The sequence below is a fragment of the Stigmatopora nigra genome, chromosome 10 (genome assembly GCF_051989575.1).
Source record: "Stigmatopora nigra isolate UIUO_SnigA chromosome 10, RoL_Snig_1.1, whole genome shotgun sequence".
Lineage (NCBI taxonomy): Eukaryota > Metazoa > Chordata > Actinopteri > Syngnathiformes > Syngnathidae > Stigmatopora > Stigmatopora nigra.
In genome coordinates, this window is record NC_135517.1 from 2,973,456 (window position 1) to 2,991,448 (window position 17,993).

At 35.6% G+C, this 17,993-nt stretch overlaps 2 protein-coding genes across 2 annotated transcripts in view; both read right to left on the reverse strand.

The window, feature by feature from the left end:
- Positions 1 to 594: 594 nt before the first annotated feature.
- Positions 595 to 10,368, reverse strand: soat2 (sterol O-acyltransferase 2). The gene is made up of 15 exons (XM_077727254.1): positions 10,250 to 10,368; positions 9,610 to 9,662; positions 9,403 to 9,527; positions 8,721 to 8,765; positions 8,385 to 8,492; positions 7,158 to 7,440; positions 6,798 to 6,873; positions 6,209 to 6,290; positions 6,101 to 6,146; positions 5,237 to 5,366; positions 4,154 to 4,251; positions 3,958 to 4,056; positions 3,110 to 3,245; positions 2,893 to 3,038; positions 595 to 998 (listed from the first exon to the last, which is right to left on the reverse strand). The coding sequence occupies exons 1-15, from the start codon at positions 10,332 to 10,334 to the stop codon at positions 936 to 938; spliced, it is 1,575 nt and encodes a 524-aa protein (XP_077583380.1). The 5' UTR covers positions 10,335 to 10,368; the 3' UTR covers positions 595 to 935.
- Positions 10,369 to 14,415: 4,047 nt separating this feature from the next.
- The window catches only part of kif5ab (kinesin family member 5A, b), a 50,324-nt gene continuing 46,746 nt past the window's right edge, over positions 14,416 to 17,993 (reverse strand). The window contains exons 27-29 of the mRNA XM_077726394.1: positions 16,162 to 16,189; positions 15,941 to 16,041; positions 14,416 to 14,832 (exon numbers count right to left, since the gene is read on the reverse strand). Of these exons, the coding sequence (XP_077582520.1) occupies positions 14,813 to 14,832; positions 15,941 to 16,041; positions 16,162 to 16,189 (149 nt within the window). The 3' untranslated portion in view covers positions 14,416 to 14,812. The remainder of the gene's footprint in view (positions 14,833 to 15,940; positions 16,042 to 16,161; positions 16,190 to 17,993) is intronic.

Genomic DNA, 17,993 nt, shown 5'->3' on the forward strand with positions numbered 1-17,993 from the left:
CAGTGCATGCAAAGATTTTCCCAATATTATTCATGTAAATGAATGAGATAAAACTACAAGTACTACTGCTTTCTCACACAGGGTGGTGGGTGGCCCAGTGGATAAGTCATCAGTCTCCCACATCTGTGGTTGTGGGATCAAATCCAAGCACATGCTAAAATTTTCCCACTATTATTCAGGTAAGTGAGAAAGGTAAAACTACAAGTACTACTGCTTTCTCACACAGGGTGGTGGCTCAGTGGATAAGTCATCAGTCCCCCACCTCTGTGGTTGTGGGTTCAAATCCAAGCACATGCTAAAATTTTCCCACTATTATTCAGGTAAGTGAGTAAGGTAAAACTACAAGTACTACTGCTTTCTCACACAGGGTGGTGGCTCAGTGGATAAGTCATCAGTCTCCCACCTCTGTGGTCGTGGGTTCAAATCCAAGCACATGCTAAGATTTTCCCACTATTATTCATGTAAGTGAGAAAGGTAAAACTACAAGTACTACTGCTTTCTCTCACAGGGTGGTAGCTCAGTGGATAAGTCATCAGTCTCCCACCTCTGTGGTTGTGGGTTTAAATCCAAGTGCAGGAAAAGAAAATCCCAATATTTTACCTGTTTTTGCACATTTTTTATTGAGTTTAGCCCTGCAAACACGGTGTTCTAAATTTTATAACCCCTTTTCGTAGTTCAATAATTTTAAGACAGGCAAAATGCCTTTTCTTAACCTGAAAAAGTTTAAAAAATGTCAAACGTTACAGTCAAAAATTTGGACACTTGCTACACAATCTGTACAAATTTAAGGTAATTCCAACAAAAATTCTCAAAAATGTTGCAACATTATGTATATACAGTATCTAACAATACTTCCAAGTATGGACTCAAATTTTTGGAGTCATGTCCACCTCCATCTTGGTTGAGAAAATAAATGTCCTTTTCATTATCCAGGTTCATTTTGTTGGATGACTGCAGGATGACCAAGAACGTGGCGTCACAAGCTCCCAAAAGCTATTCTGCAACACACAAAACAAAACTCTTTCTAAGTAAGTCTTGCCACACACATACACACATAGACATAATCCAGATTTGTATTCTTATTAGCACGTTCCGCTCTAATCTCATTGTGGGGACGGCACGTTGTTTAAACGGCGCCAGCAAAGCTGGGAGTTTAAGGACGCCATCTGTCGAGTAAATCCTCTGCTTCGTCCAACGCCGGAGGTTTTTTGGGGTTAAATCCGTGTCATTGTAGGCTCTTATGCTATATGGCAGGGGTGGCCAACCCGCGGCTCGCGAGCCGCATGCGGCTCTTTGCCCGGTTTCATGCGGCTCTTACGTCCATATCAAAGTTTGTATTTGTGTTTTATTTTTATTTGCGTGTGCGCTTCGCTTGAGTTCAATACGGTATTTTCGTCCAATGCGCATGTGCTTGGGATGAAAATACCTCAAAGTTTCCCAGTTGGAGCAAGGTCATTTGAGTAAACGTTTTTAACAGAGTGGGAGAGCTCCCGTGAACCAGAAGCGACAATGAACGGCGTCGCGCACACAAAAAGTATCCCAAAGATCGAGCGTCGGCTGAGAAAGCGACACCCCCTCCGAGGCAGACCAAGGCGAGAGTGCTCAGCCGGGAGCAGCCAATAGGAGAGCGAGGTGTACACCCACGTGGTGGGCGTGCTAGTTAAAAGCCATTCATAATAAATGACAGCTCACAAGGAGCGAATGTTGCGCAATTTCAATCAATTTATGTCATTACTATGCTGGTGTGTGACATTTACAATAAATCTGGCTGAGCAAAGGTATGTGTGATGTGGCTCTTTGCGGTAACACAGTAAAAAATGTGGCTCTTTGCGGTAACACAGTAAAAAATGTGGCTCTTGGTCGCTGACTGGTTGGCCACCCCTGCTATATGGTATTGCAACATTGTTTTTTGGACTAAAAAGGTGATCAATAATCTTATGTTTTAGGTAACTGAACTGTGTGAGGTGATCAATTCAATAAGTGGTTTCATTAATAGAAATTAAATTTTGTAACATTAACTTTTTGTCTGGAAAAATGTTAAACCTTACTATAGTATGTCGTTTTTTTTGAAGAAAAAAGCCTTACTATACTTTTTTTTTTTTTTGTAACGTGGGAGAAAACCGGAGTACCCGGAGAAATCCCACGCAGGAAAACATGCAATCTCCACACATTTAGGCCAACCCAGATTTGAACCCAAGACCCCGAGTTGCGAGCCGAGATGCTAACCACTTTACCCACCAGACCGCCTCTTGAAAAGTTGTATTTTAGTTAAATAAAATAAGTCTATTTTAATGCTGCATTTTTTTCCAGAAATACTTTTAACTTTCTGTTTAAGATTGTACGCCAAATACCTAATTTAATCTTTAAACTATTCTCCTAAAAAAATCACTACTAAGTCCTTGAATGAACGAATGAATGAATGAGTGAATGAGTGAGTGAATGAGTGAGTGAATGAGTGAGTGAATGAGTGAGTGAATGAGTGAGTGAATGAGTGAATGAGTGAGTGAATGAGTGAGTGAATGGGTGAGTGAATGGGTGAGTGAATGGGTGAGTGAATGGGTGAGTGAATGGGTGAGTGAATGGGTGAGTGAGTGGGTGAGTGAGTGAGTGAGTGAGTGAGTGAGTGAGTGAGTGAGTGAGTGAGTGAGTGAGTGAGTGAGTGAGTGAGTGAGTGAGTGAGTGAGTGAGTGAGGTGAGTGAGGTGAGTGAGTGAGGTGAGTGAGGTGAGTGAGGTGAGTGAGGTGAGTGAGGTGAGTGAGGTGAGTGAGGTGAGTGAGTGAGTGAGTGAGTGAGTGAGTGAGTGAGTGAGTGAGTGAGTGAGTGAACTTAAGTGTACTAAAATCCTGATCTTTTCTAACAGTTGTCAACAACAAAAAAACTGGAATAACTCACCCCCGTGGAAGGACATCGTATTTGCGCATACCACTCCTGACAGTAGAGGCACACCTGCACCCCCTGGCCCACGAACAGACACGCCCACATGATGACGTTGTAAACAGGGCTCTGGCGCTTGTCGTTCATGGTGAAGTTGAAAATGACTAAAAGGTGGAGAAGACCAACATGAGGAGGAGGTACGCTCACCCAAAAACGAATAAAATGGCGGACTCACCTCCGAAAATGGCAAACAGGAAAAACATGACGGGGTAAAAGAAGCCGAAACCCATGGCCAATGCGTACTCGTGCACCGCCGCCGACACCATGAAGACGGACAACATGGCGGCTGTGCGGAATTTACCTCTGGACAACTGTGGGAAGAAAGCAAATAAAATGATTAGTATTTGATTAATTTTATGTCGTAGAAGAAAACAAAAGGTGCAAAGTGATATTTAAAAATGCACAAATTCCATATCTTAAAACAGGCAGCTAATTTTTTATAGGTTTGGAGCACTTTTGCTAGCAAAAAATAAATGTTACATGTCATAAAATGTACTTTTTTTTTGCACAAAACAAATGTATTTTCAAATTAGACTATAGAATTGTTGTTTGTTTCCTTGTGCCCTGTGATTGGCTGTTAATTTGAGTCTTTTTGGTAGAATTTCATGTCTAATAAAATTCAACTTAAGATTGTTAATTTGACGGAAAAATGTTCTTTTTGGGAGAAAAAAAATAACTTTACTTGTAATGTAACACATTTCACTATATTAAGTCTTTTTTTACGTCAAATATATACCAAAACTATTATATTTTTTTAAGTATAAAAGTATGATAATTTAATAATTTCATACAAATTCTATGTTAGGTCAAAAATCTACATGTACATTCGATTATTGCTAAGAATCGCACAAAAACTCCAATTTTACCCTTGAAAAAATGACAACCTGGTCTAAAAACATAAACGTAGTACTACTTAAAGAAATAATGTTTTCCCCCAAAACACTACATAGTTATTTTCAAAATAATCCAACTCTAGTTTTACATTTAGTGAGTGTTGAGCAGTGTGTTGTGCGTGTTTCTGACCTTGAGAAAGTCCCGATATCCGTAGTAGTAGAGCCAATCGTGCACCACAACATTCCACGTGCGGTAGTAGTTGGCGAAAGACGTCGAATTCCACCAATCCTGCAACAGCAAAACACAACAACAGTTTTCAAAATCAATAACACTCTTCCCAAACAAACTCAAAATGGACAAGTAGCCCCATCTCTAGCTAGCTCACCTTGTAGAACATTCTATCAGCAAAGCGCAGAAGCTCTGCGAAAAGGTTGAGCCAACAGTGGAGGAATGCAAAGAAGCACAACAGTAGCAGCATGATGCCTGAAAAAAATCAGCAAAAAAATGTAAACATAACAGTTATAGTCGAAAAAAATAAAAATAAAATTGCCTATAATCGTTCATTTTCCTAACCAGAGCCTATCCCAGCTAACTACAGGCGCCAGCCAATCGGAAACAACCATTCTAAAATCGACAGTATTTTCTCGCATATAAGCCCTATTTGTAACTAAAAATAATTATGAATGAATCAAGGGTACGGCTTATATGTGCACAAGACTTAAAGCCTTACTTTACTTTTTAACCAGTTGATGTCAGCAAATTAAAATGTACTATTTGTTGGTTATTTTCAGTTTTGCAGTAAGAAAACAATCATTACTGGTTGAATTACTAACTAACTTATGATATTGACCCTAATATTGTGTTTTTGGTTCATATATTATCTTAGAAAATAACAGGTTTTTCACAAGATTTTCCCTTCAAAGTAACCTAACTCCCAAAAAAGTGCATAAATATGCGGCTTATACGTGAGAAATTGTCAAATTCAACAATTTTAAGGCAATTTTAAGGGTGCGGCTTAACGGGCTGGTTTATACGAGAGAATAAACAGTGATTATAAAATTTAATTTAAAATACATTTAGAATTTTGAGCATTTAGCATATATTTTTGGCAAGAAAAATGCTCCGAAGCCAAAAAAAATCACTAATTTACCCGATATAAAAACTGCATTTTAAAATATAAGTTTGCATGAGTATAAATATACATTTTTTAAAATTTCCTCCAACATGCAATCACTCCTACATAATCAAATAATCATCAAAGTAAGCGCTTATTTAGATGAACTCAAGATAACCCCATCAAAACACAGCCTTGGGGCACCTTTCACTGTGTTGTTGACCTGATCTACTTCCATCATGGATCGGTTAAACATTGACTGACACAAATACCTCAGATAAAGCAAAACAGCAATCACACTGTTTTGTTTCCGGCGGAACGTGGACGTTTTTGAGCAAAAGGCCGGGCCAATACCTGGCAGGATGGAATGAAAGACCGCCAGGACCATGGCTCGCTTTCCCAACGCCTGGTGGCTTTCCGAAGTAAAGACAGGCACACAGAGGCGGACCAGAATAAAGTAGCCATAAAACAAGCAGCCTAAAATCTGAAACAGAAATGCAATTCCATTTAAAAATTGATGTAGAAAATGTACAGTAATCCCTCGATTAACACGTCTTCACTTATCGCGACTTTGCGATTTTTTTCCTGCTATTAAATCTTTAAAAAAATGTTTTTAAAGTTCAGAAAAATGTGAAAATCCATGCTGAAAATTGTAACGTAGCCATTTTTCCTACTAGGAATCAATGTTCTCTCTAAGACAGGGGTGTCAAGCATACGGCCCGCGGGCCCGATCCGGCCCGTCTGGTGGTTTGGTACGGCCCGGGGAAGAAAGCTGCATTGTATAAAAAAAAATGAATTTTCTTTAAAATTTGTAGTTCTTGTATTATCCGCTAGGGGGAGCAGTGTTTTAGTACGTGCAGACAACATGAATTGACATTTATTTATGTTCTTATGTTATTCTCTTGTTCATAATATATTGTTCATAATGTAAAAGTAAAATTCTGTAAATAAACATTTTGATAATTTACTCATTCTTTGCACTAATTATTAGTATTAGTGACTAATACAAAGGAAAAAAAGTGGGCTTATTGTTAGTTCTATGTCATTTTGCAATGAGTTTACTGGTTTGACAATTAGAGGAAATATTGCTCATAACGGTAGAAAACAAAATTACAATATGGTTGAGCCTATTTTGTAATTTTTCCATTATCGTTGGTTATGTCTGGTCTAAATTAACCGCGATACTCGAGGGATTACTGTACTATAAAGATGACTTACCATAGCGGCGGTGACACCGACGTATTTCCATCTGATGTGCGTGTTCCTGGAAGAAAATACAAGATGGTGGATGGAATAGAATTCGGAAAAGGACTCTGGTGGTCATACCTGGGATAGCATTCCCTGTAGATCAGAGTAGGACAGAAAAGGAAGTAAAGGTAACTGGAAAATGTCGGGATGTGGACTTCTCCTGAAAAATGAGACGAGTATCACAGTTAGCTAGCGTATTTGCCGGACTATAAGTCAAGTTTTTAAATATTTAAGAGTAACATGCATAGTATTATTGTTAATTTTTAATTCACAGCCTATTATATTTCATTTTTAAGCTATAAAATTATCTGAAAAACATGTTATCAGACGCCTATTTAGCCTGTTTTTGTCCATTTTACTATTATATTTGTTGTTGGATTGTGATAGAATAAACAATTCACCTGCCAAAGTGTGATTTAAACTCAAGTCTGACTTAAATATGTATATATATTATATATTTTTTTTAAATAAAGGAAAATTACTACATTTTTTGCACATTTGACAACTATACATGTAAATGTACAGCGCATTTGAAGAGCACCACTGCCGCCTAGTGGCCTTTTAATGCTGTAATTGATCAAAAACTACAGTATAACTCATACTGTACACAAAAAAAAATAAAAAATAAAACACACAACTACTTTGCTGTTGTTTTTTCCAGTACTACCTTGTTTTTGTGGATTCTTCATAACAACAGGGGCAGATTCCCTCATAAATGAGTAGCTCTTCATAAGAAACCGAATCTGCAAAAAAAAACAGTAAAAAAACATCCTAAATTTACTATCGAGTCATTTTCTGACTCAAATGATCGGCTACAAGTGAAGCTTTGCTAAAATATTCCACTGAGTCCTCCCAAAAAACATAAATAAGTAGATTACGATCTATGATGCCAAGCTTATCAAGTCATTTTTGAATAATTTCCCCTATGTCAAGATGACTTGCCAGTTTGGTTATAAAATACTGTCATAAAACAAACTACTACATTACTTATCTATTCGTGGATTGATGCCAATTTAAACGCACTAACCTGCTCGAGTATGACTATGAATCGAGAAGCTGGCGGTAGCTGGTGGTGCAAAACCGCGTAGACGGGCAAAAGTCCAAGTACGGAAGTCTGGAGGAAGGTTAGGACTAGAATTGTAAGTGCCGATAGCGCCATCTTGGAGGGGCAACGGTAGTAAAATGAAGCCCAAAAGTGTAGAGTGTAGTAGGGGACCAAAAGGGTGTAGGCGAACATCAACGTCCACACCCAGGTGACGTCTCCAAGCTTGCCAAAGGCGTAGAAGAGCAGGTCGAAGTCTAAGACTAACCTGGGGTTTGTTAAAAGAAAACAATGGGTTGGTTAGTCGTAAAAACCAAAAAGCAAGCTATGAAGATAAATATGAGAATTAAAAATTAAAACTAAGTCAATGTCACTAAACTCGGTTGATTTGAACTAAGCTACATAAGATAAACAAAACAAAACTACACCAACTCAAGATTAAAAACTAACTGTCATACGCCTAATAGATGGAAAATTAATGACCAATTATGCTAAATGAAGTAGTAGTACCTGTTAAATGAAGTAGTGGTACCTGCACTTACGAAATTAATTGGTTGCAGGACTTTTTTTGTAAGTTGAAAATTTTGTAAGTAGAGCAGTACTTTTTATATACATGTATATAAAAAATATTTAGATTTTTTTTTAAAAAAATATAATGGGATTAGAAGCCCTGAATATTCAGTTTTTATAGATCTAAAACAATGTTTATTTTAGCTTTTTTGTATATATATTTTTATATTTTCCAAAGTGATTTTTGAACTAAAAAGACAGGAAAAAATGGTTTTAAAATTACAATTATTGATTTAAAAGGGGGAAAAAAACAGGAAATTTAATATACATCTATACTCTTCATTTTAATTTGATCCTAAAACAGAAAGTCGGCACTCATAATTTACTTTTCCGGGCCACACAAAATGATCCAGCGGACCAGATTTGGCCCCCGGGCCGCCACTTTGACACCACTCTGAAAATAGCTAAAAAAACTTTTAACATATCTACTTGTAGCAGCAACATGTTACATTTTAAATCCCACAAAGTCACAGCAATTTCCAAACATCACAATCAATAATTTCGGGTTGAATTTAGGCCGTGAGTGTGCAAAACATTTCATCTGCAAACAAACACGAAATGGTAAACTGCGGTTAAATGGATGGCTTTCGGCAAGCAAAATAAATATTTTTAAAAGAAAAAAAAAAAGGATTTGTGACGTACCTGCCTTGGTCGATGTAGTCTACGGCGAGGGTGCTGAAGCAGAAAATAATGAGCACGGCGACAAACATGTGGTAGATGGTTCGGATGTGGTTGATCTCAAACAGCTCACTGAAGAAAAAACATCACATTAATTTTGATTGAAAAAAGTAATAATAAGTGTTTTGGTACGATGAAGAAATTCTTAAATTAAACAAAAATATATATTTTTCAAAACTGTATGACAGTCATGAATGAAGCTCAGTATTGGTTTGTTTATTTATGAATGTTAATGAGTGGTCGGGATAGGCTCCAGCACCCCCCGGCGACCAAAAAATAAAAATAAATAAATATACTTACTCAAGCAGTGATGCTCGGTCCATAAAAACTTTTCCATCGTCCTTTCTGTGAGAATTTAGTGGAAAAACACACTAAAAAACTTGAAAAGTAGACTCAAAAGTAGATAAAAAAAATAATAAATTGCTCCAAAAAGGGGGATCGAACCTAATAAAACCGAGCAATATGGCAAAATGGATGACGATTTGATTGTAAAATTCCAAACGTACTAAAACCCTGGTTAACGCAAATGAATTAGCAATTAAACTTAAGTACAACCTACAAACTTAATCATGGGAGGTAATTCAAGTCATTTAATTGGTTGAAAATGGCTTATAAATAAGATTAATAACATTTTTTTCTGGTATGAACACAAGAATTTGAGTAAATTTTAAGCTAGAATGACAAATTGGAAGTCTTATTTTTGACAGTATAGCATGTTGATCATTATACTTGAGTACCATACATCAGATTAGTATAATTCTACTACTACTACTATAAAATGACAGTAATCCCTCAAATATCACTGGTAATGTAGACCAAACATTCCCGTAATAATTGAAAAACCGCAAAGTATGATCACCCCTATTTATACTACCATATAATTTTTGCACCAAAACAAAACTACAAATATATCCGACCAACTCCAGTTTTCCTATAAAATTTCTCAATGGAAGTCTATGTTATAAAAAAGATAGCAATTTACCTGAAGGTTGAAGTAACGTTAACTGCCTTCCCATTGATCGGCGGGCGTGTCGTCTCGCCCAGCGTCGTGTCGAGAATCTCACTGAGCTGCTCCTGAACCTGCTTCAGAATCTTCCCCTTCACTCTCTGAAGGACACATAAGTTCCTATTTTCCCAAACAGCTCACGTATTCCTCGCCATAGAACTTTTATACTCTCATTTCGCTCACCTGTACATGTTTCTGCCATCGCGCCACATCGTCTGAATTCGATTCGCTACCAACTGTAGAAGAACAAACTAAAGTTACCATATTTTCTCGCATATAAGCCGTATTTTTCACTAAAAAAATGATCGAGGGTACGGCTTATATGTGCATAAGACTTACAGCGTTGCTATACTCTTTTAACCAGTTGATATTAGCAAATTAAAATGTACTATTTGTTGGTTATTTTCAGTTTTGCAGCAAAGAAAACAACCATTACTGGATGAATTAGTGACTTCTTTATCATATTGATGGATACTTCCTGGTTGTACTGGTCACATGACTTAATTTTTTAAATTTGTCTATGTCATAAAGTATCTCAGAAATACCACTTGCGCTAATTTTTCTTCAGATTTTTCCTTCAAAGTAACACATTTGTACTCACTATTAAAAACTAAAATATGGAGGTGAAAATTGAGGATCAGGAGGCGGCTTATACGTGAGAAATTGTCAAATTTAACCATTTTAAGGCAATTTTAAGGGTGAGGCTTATACGTGGAAACAGCTAATATGCAAGAAAATACGGTAATATTTTACAACATAGCTTCCATTAAAAAATTAGCATTAATATTTCTCATCTGACAAAATTACGGACTATCCATCTTACCAGAATTTGATAGGTCGTCCGTTTTATGTCCCAAAACGTTCCTGTGCTTAACGCCATTAGCTCCGGTTGTCTTCGTGGTCGCCATGACGACCAACTCCGACCTTTTCACCGCTGTATTTTGTACAGAAAGCACGACCGTTTTATATATGCTTAGATCATGAGTCATGTTTGGACCATGACACAACATAGAGACCAATCGGTGTCCTCATGCAAAATAGGTCGAGGGTTGTTGAACTGAAGTAACCTCTGTTTGCTTTTGTCTAGATAAAAAAACGCTTATCGGCAGTCACTTTGATGAATAATAATCGTAAACGCGCATAAATGCAGAAAAGCTACATCGGATAAAATGACTATTCATTAAATTATCAATGGCGTCCAATCATTTTCGATGGATTGGACGCCGAACGCCATTAGCGGCGGCTAATAGCATAATTTCGTTAATTTTTTTGGGCGCTCAGTAATATTAAAAGTAAGAGAAAATCATAATAGCGTCAGCTTTACGATTAAAAATCGAACATCTGTCCATAAAAATAAACAAAAAAAGTCCACACTTCATTTTCTACGGATCAAAACTTTCAAATTAGCACTCTGACATTTTAGTGTGAGATACACAAAATCAATGCTAGCCTCTTTCCAAGTGATGACAGCATTAGTTTTTGGCCTCAACGTCAATAAATCATCATCATATTTCTCAAATAGTACTCACAGTGTTGTAATCTTTCGGGGGGGGTCTTCAGGGTGGGGGGGGCTTCAGACCATTTCACCTGAGGTTTTCTGTGGAGAGATTTGCTAGAGTGTGTGCAGATAGAGTGGATTAAAAGTGGATTAACAAAGTACAGTTTGCACTTTGCCCTCTTGGTTGCTGGATAGCAACAACCGGACACACACACATATGAACACACGCATAAACCGACGTGCGTACACCACACACACCTGGGATTGCCATTATGAGGTTACAAGCTGTCACAGTGCTTAAAGTATGAGGGTTTTGTTTCACTTTTCATTTTTAAACACATACAAGACATCTCTCGTTTTGGGTTTTGCCGTAGTACATTTCTGTTAAAGTGCTTTTTTGTACTAATTTAGTGTTGAATTAATACAATTGGAAGATGTATTTTTGCAAGGCGTAAATGTCTAAGGGGAAAAAGATAGGTCTGGATATTTTTAATATATATTTTTTTTGTGTGAATATAGCAAGGGAAAAATGAATTAATTATGATGGAAAGATTGGGGGGGAAATCACTTTTTTTTATTTTAAATATGCCCCAAAAATAAATAAATAAGTAATAAATAACTAGAATAGGGAAAAAGATAGATCTGGACATTTTAAATATTTTTTGGTGTGAATATAGCAAGGAAAAATTGAATTAATTATGTTGAAAAGATTGGAAAAATTGTTGTTTTTAATTTTAAATAGGCCCCAAAAATGTATAAAAATTAACTAGAATAGGGAAAAAGATAGATCTGGGCATTTTTAATACTTTTTGTGTAAATACAGCAAGGCAAAATGGCGAAATTAATTATGTTGAAAAGATTGGAAAAAATGCCTTTTTTGATTTTAAATATGCCCCAAAAATAAAAATAAAAAAAACAGGGAAAAAGATAGATCTGGACATTTTTTGCACATTTTTTTTGTGAATACGGTGTAGAAAAATAAATTATATTAAAAAGATTGGAAAAAGATCACTTTTTTATTTTAAATACGCCGCAAAAATAAATAAAAAACCTAAACTAGAATACCCGAGTAAATACAAATAAACATCATTGTCAAAATAGCCACAAAAGTCTTTAAAAATAGCAAAACATGAATGAGTTAATAAACCCCGCCCCTTACAGTGTTGCTATTTCCTCTTCATGTAATAAACAATGCCGATGGCTGAGTGCAAGTATATCAGCGGCCAATTACAGTGTCTATTAGCTTGCTCTACTTATTGATTTTTGTTGTTGTTGCGGTTGTGCGGCTGCTAGCTAAAAAAAAAAGAGAATACACTCAACACTCGATCCTTTTTTTTATTGAAAGGATATCGAATGGGACCACAAGTGTGTTTGTCAGCATGCACCACATCCCACAGGAGAAAGAAATACACCCGCAGACAAAATATACACTTGGACACCATTTTTTTGCACGTTCTTATGTCATTTGTCTATGTATTTTTTTGCATGTTTTAACTTTGACACTGTGTTTTCAGAGAAGTAAGATTGAAAATGTTGCACACGGTAGAGTTTGCAGTCAAAGTGCATGTCAGGGTGCCATTTTTTTGGGTGTTTTGGTTCCTGTAAAGTGGGCGGAGTCTTTGGGTTGTTATGTCAACATGTTGGAATTGATTGAGGAAAGTTGACTTAAGTTTATTTAGGTCTGCTGAGAGTTTAGAATTGAAATTTAAGACAATTTCAGAGGCACGTAAAGACAGATAAAGAGTGAGTTTTTTTTTAAAGTTGGTCAATGTTTTTTGGGGTGTTGGAGGAATTTGAACTCGCAACCTTAGCATTGTGGGACAGATGTGTGATGAGTAAAATTGGAAAAGATATTAAATTCCAATGTAGTGACAGGATCAAGTATGTAAAATTTTGGATTAAAATAAATGACATTGAAAAATAGAGCTAAAAGTGTAAATAAATTAAGAAAAATATAACAAAAAATAGTTTTTGATTTTTTTTATGTATATAATCCAAATTTTAGTTAGTTATATTTTTATGTATTATGAATTATGTTTTCACCAATGCTTCCTATTATATATACATATACATATACATATACATATACATATACATATACATATACATATACATATACATATACATATACATATACATATACATATACAATGGCAATTAAACACTAAATTAAAAAAAACAAAGAACTAAGTAAATCCATAAAATTCAATGCAAATGGTGTACGACGCTAACGACGAAGATTGGAAACACAGTGCAAAGTCTCGGTGGAAAAGGAGCTCCACAATTCACAAACACATTCGAATAACATTAATAAAGTGCTTCATGCATTACTGGTGAAAAAGTGAAGAAAAGAAAAAGAAAAGAAATGCTTTCAAAACATGTGACGGGTGACCAATCAATAAAAACAAATCAATTTGAGCTTCAAATGTTAACAGACTGTTGTATCAGGTCATTTTTTGCAGTGGGCACAATTAAGCCCCCCAAAAAATAATAATAAAATGCCTCTGATTTGTACAATTAGAAATGGATTAATAAAAAAATGCAGTTAAATAATAATTACAATCTGCTCGGTTTTAAATCTCTTTCCGCAGGACGTTAGTCATTTAAAGTTGTTTAGTTGTTAGGATGTGATAAATTTTAATTAGTTGTAAAACAACAGCTCATTTATTAGTATTATTTATTTATGTTCTGCTTGTACTTCTGTGCTAAAGAAGATTTTCATAACAAATATACTCAATTCATTTTTTGTATACCTAAATCATTTTAAAAGTAGCTTTTTTGATAAAATTTTGGCATCGGAAAATCACTAAAAAATATGTTATGGTGATTTGATGTATACAGTTCATATGATTTTATTATGATGAAATGATTGACATTTTTAATTGACCTGACAGTATTTTAAAAATCCTCCTTTGGCCTGCTCATATTTTCTCTATTAATATGCAAATCTGATTTGATTTTGTCCTAAACACCAATGTACATACACACACACGTACGCACAAATTCACACAAAAAAACGCATACACTCTGCTGGGAGTACACTGTAAAACATGCATTCATTCAAGGCTAAAAATAGAGCTAACAGATGCATAATTCACTTCTGTCTCACATTGAAAGTATAGCAGCGGAAAGGAAACTATTATATTCCCATATATTTTTTTCATCATTTTGTAGATATTTAAAAATATTTTTCTTTACTATGTCTCTTTTTTTTTAGTACAGGTTTGGTTGCGGTGGGTTATGAAAGAAGAGGGGCATCTTGTATATTAACACATGATTGGATGGAATTTGCCCCTCCCACCTCAAACGGTAAACATTTTAGATATAATATTTAGATTTTTTTGTACATGAATGGATTAAAATAACTAGATTAAAGGCCCTGAATTATTCATTTTTTATAGATCTAAAACAATGTTTATTTTAGTTTTTTTTTAAATATATTTTTAGATTTTACAAAATGATTTTTGAACTGAAAAAAAATGGATTAAAAAATGACAATTATTGGTTTGAAAGGGGGAAAAAATCAAGAAATTTAATATACATCTATACTCTTCATTTTAATTTGATCCTAAAACAGAAAGTCGGAACTCATCATTTACTTTTCCAGGCCGCACAAAATGATGTGGCGGACCAGATTTGGCCCCCGGGCCGCCACTTTGACACACGTGAGTAACGCATGTTAACTCGTCCATTAATCGGTGGACTTTTGTGGATTAAATTTGGATTTTTTTCTTTTATTTTAGCTTTATTTAGCCCAAAAATCTTTTTTTTCTGTTGCCAGTTTTTGGTGAGCGCCAGTGGCCATTTCCATTCATTTTCCAGTCATGTGACACACAGTCCTTGAAGAAGAAGAGGAAGAAGAAGAGGAAGAGGCAGGTGAGGACGAAGCTACAAAGAAGGCCGATCGGCTGCATATGGAAAGGAGAGATAAGGAGAGGGGAAAAAAGAAAAAGAATCAGCAAGGGAGATCAGAGCAAATTGAAAGAAAAACAGATGGCAGAGAAGCACCGACCGAGGCTCGCTTTGCCAAGGGGAACCTCGCTTGATTTTTGACGGCAAAATGGGGAGACGTTTAAAAGTGACTCATTTTGTCCTCTCATTGCGATAATGTCAACTATGTACTACTATCATGTACTACTACCATGTAGTATTACTACCATGTACTATTACCATGTAGTACTGCTACCATGTACTACTACCATGTACTACTACCATGTACTACTACCATGTACTACTACCATGTACTACTACCATGTACTACTACCGTGTACTACTACCGTGTACTACTACCGTGTACTACTACTACCATGTACTACTACTGCTACCACTACTATGCACTACTACTGCTACCACTACAATGCACTACTACTGCTACCACTACAATGCACTACTACTGCTACCACTACTATGTACTACTACTACTATGTACGACTACTACTATGTACTACTACTACTATGTACGACTACTACTATGTACTACTACTACTATGTACGACTACTACTATGTACTACTACTGCTACCACTACTATGCACTACTACTGCTACCACTACAATGCACTACTACTGCTACCACTACTATGTACTACTACAACAACTACTACTACAACAACAACTACTACAACTACTACTACAACAACAACTACTACAACTACTACTACAACAACAACAACTACTACAACAACAACAACAACTACTACTACAACAACAACAACAACTACTACTACAACAACAACAACTACTACTACTACAACAACAACAACAACAACTACTACTACAACAACAACTACTACTACAACAACAACAACTACTACTACAACAACAACTACTACTACAACAACTACTACCATCACCACCACTACTACTACTGCGTTTTATAATCCAATGCACCTTATATATAAAACACATTTGTGATTGACTGGTTAGTGGGTTCGAACCAAGGTCAACCCCCCTGTCTGGATTTTCCCATGTTCTCAACATCAATGTTTACATGAAGACCTTGAAAAGAACTTACTAACCTGCAATCTTTTCTATTAGATGACGACGGCTGGCCAGTTTGCCGGGGTCCCGATTGTCGCAGACGTCGGTAGTGGACACGCCGTTGTCATTCACTCGCATGCTAGCCCCAAAAAAAGAACAGCATAAATTAATATCATTAACTGCTGAGGCGAATAAGATGAGACAGACAAGTGACAGTGAAGCACGAGCAATGCATGCTGGGTAAATGTCAGTGCATTACCTGTTGTCGTTGATGTCCGTGGTGTTTCCTAAGGACACAAAAAGGTGAGGACGCAGGCTCGTGCACAGTGAAACAAAAGTGTCGCATGCATTTAACGTCAAGTCCAATTGCGTCAATGGCGGCCGATGAGTTGACAAATATGTAGACGAGATAATAACACGGTTCGTTTTAACAAGGCAATGATGGCATTTCTGTTGGAGCAATTTTCTCCTCGATTTGAAAGGTCGCTTGTCATTTTCCACTTTTGCGCAAATGGGGATGCCATTTTTTTTTTTACCCCCGCTGAGATGACAATCTGCTCAATGGAGCACTATTACATATTAAATAAACAACGCCTCAGGGTCGGAAGCACTTGGTTTGAGTGTGTGGAGGACTTTTCAGGCAATTCAATTAGATGGGTGATGGAGTGAGTGAGTGGCTGTTTTCCGGGTTTTTTGCAGGGCCTAAACGCTCAGTTTTTTTAATACAAAACATTGTAGTGGCAAATAAATAATGTTTAGATTTTTTTAAGTTCTTTATTTAGACTATTTTAGATAACTATAATTATTTGTAAATAAAACATGTAATAATATTAATACTATTCTTCATCCACTGAAAACCTATATTGTGGAAAAATGTGACTATTTCTATTTTTTAATTTAAAACAAGACAATATAATAAAATATTCTTAATGTAGTTACTTTTTATTTTATTTTTTAAAATATTTTGTATTTTTTGGAATGGGGGAAAAACTAAATATTTACTCTGTACTCTTCAATTTTCCCATGTAATAATATAAATAATAGTATTATCTTCATCCACTGAAAACCTCTATTGGGAAAAAAATGTGCCTATTTCATTTTTTAATTTAAAAAAAACAATACAATAAATATATTCATAATGTAATTATTTTTCATATTTTTTTACAAATATTTTGTATTTATTTGAATAAGGAAAAACTAAATATTTACTCTGCACTCTACAATTTTCATTTAGAACTAAAAGTCAATGCATATGATTGACATGTTGAGCCAATATGAATTTTATTAAGATAATTTAAAGATTATTTGGGTATTTTGACGCTATAGTCTACCTAAAAAAATATATATTCTGCAGCACAGGTGTGCAAAGGTCAAAAAAACAAGACGACAAGACTTGGTCTTATTATTATTCATGTGTGAAATCCCCATAAATTCCATGACACTTTGCACAATAGCAACGACTTTGGCTATTGTCCGGGAATCTCCTGGGTGTCCAGATTGTGAAAGCTTCCGGGCTTTTTTGTGATTTGCAGGGAAATATACGACTATGAAAGCTACAAAATAAAAGCCTTTGGTGAAATGAACCCAAAAAAAGCACTTTCCTTCGTTTTTACTGCTCTTATTGAAATTCATGTCACAGCAGTACTACAAATACATATACGCGACCAAGAAGCTACTTTAAAAACTGTCACATTTACACCAACAATAATATTCAAGTTTTATGGATATTTCAATATAAAGTGGCACTTCTATAATTCCTAGTTTCCCCAGAACGATTTTAGCCTCAATAAAATCGTGTAAGATGAATAAACGTGATTTTCGATACTGCTTACCCTCATAAAAACCACACGATTGGACAAAACCTGTTTTTCTTAGTTTGATGATCATTAATCAGCAGATTTTTTACACTATTTTGTATTTTTTTGGAGTGGGGAAAAACTAAATATTTACTCTGTACTCTTCAATTTTCCCATGTAATAATATAAATAATAGTATTTTCTTCATCCATTGAAAGCCTATATTGGGGAAAAATGTAAATATTTTTATTTTTGATGAATAAATAAAAAAATACAATAAATATACTCTTAACGT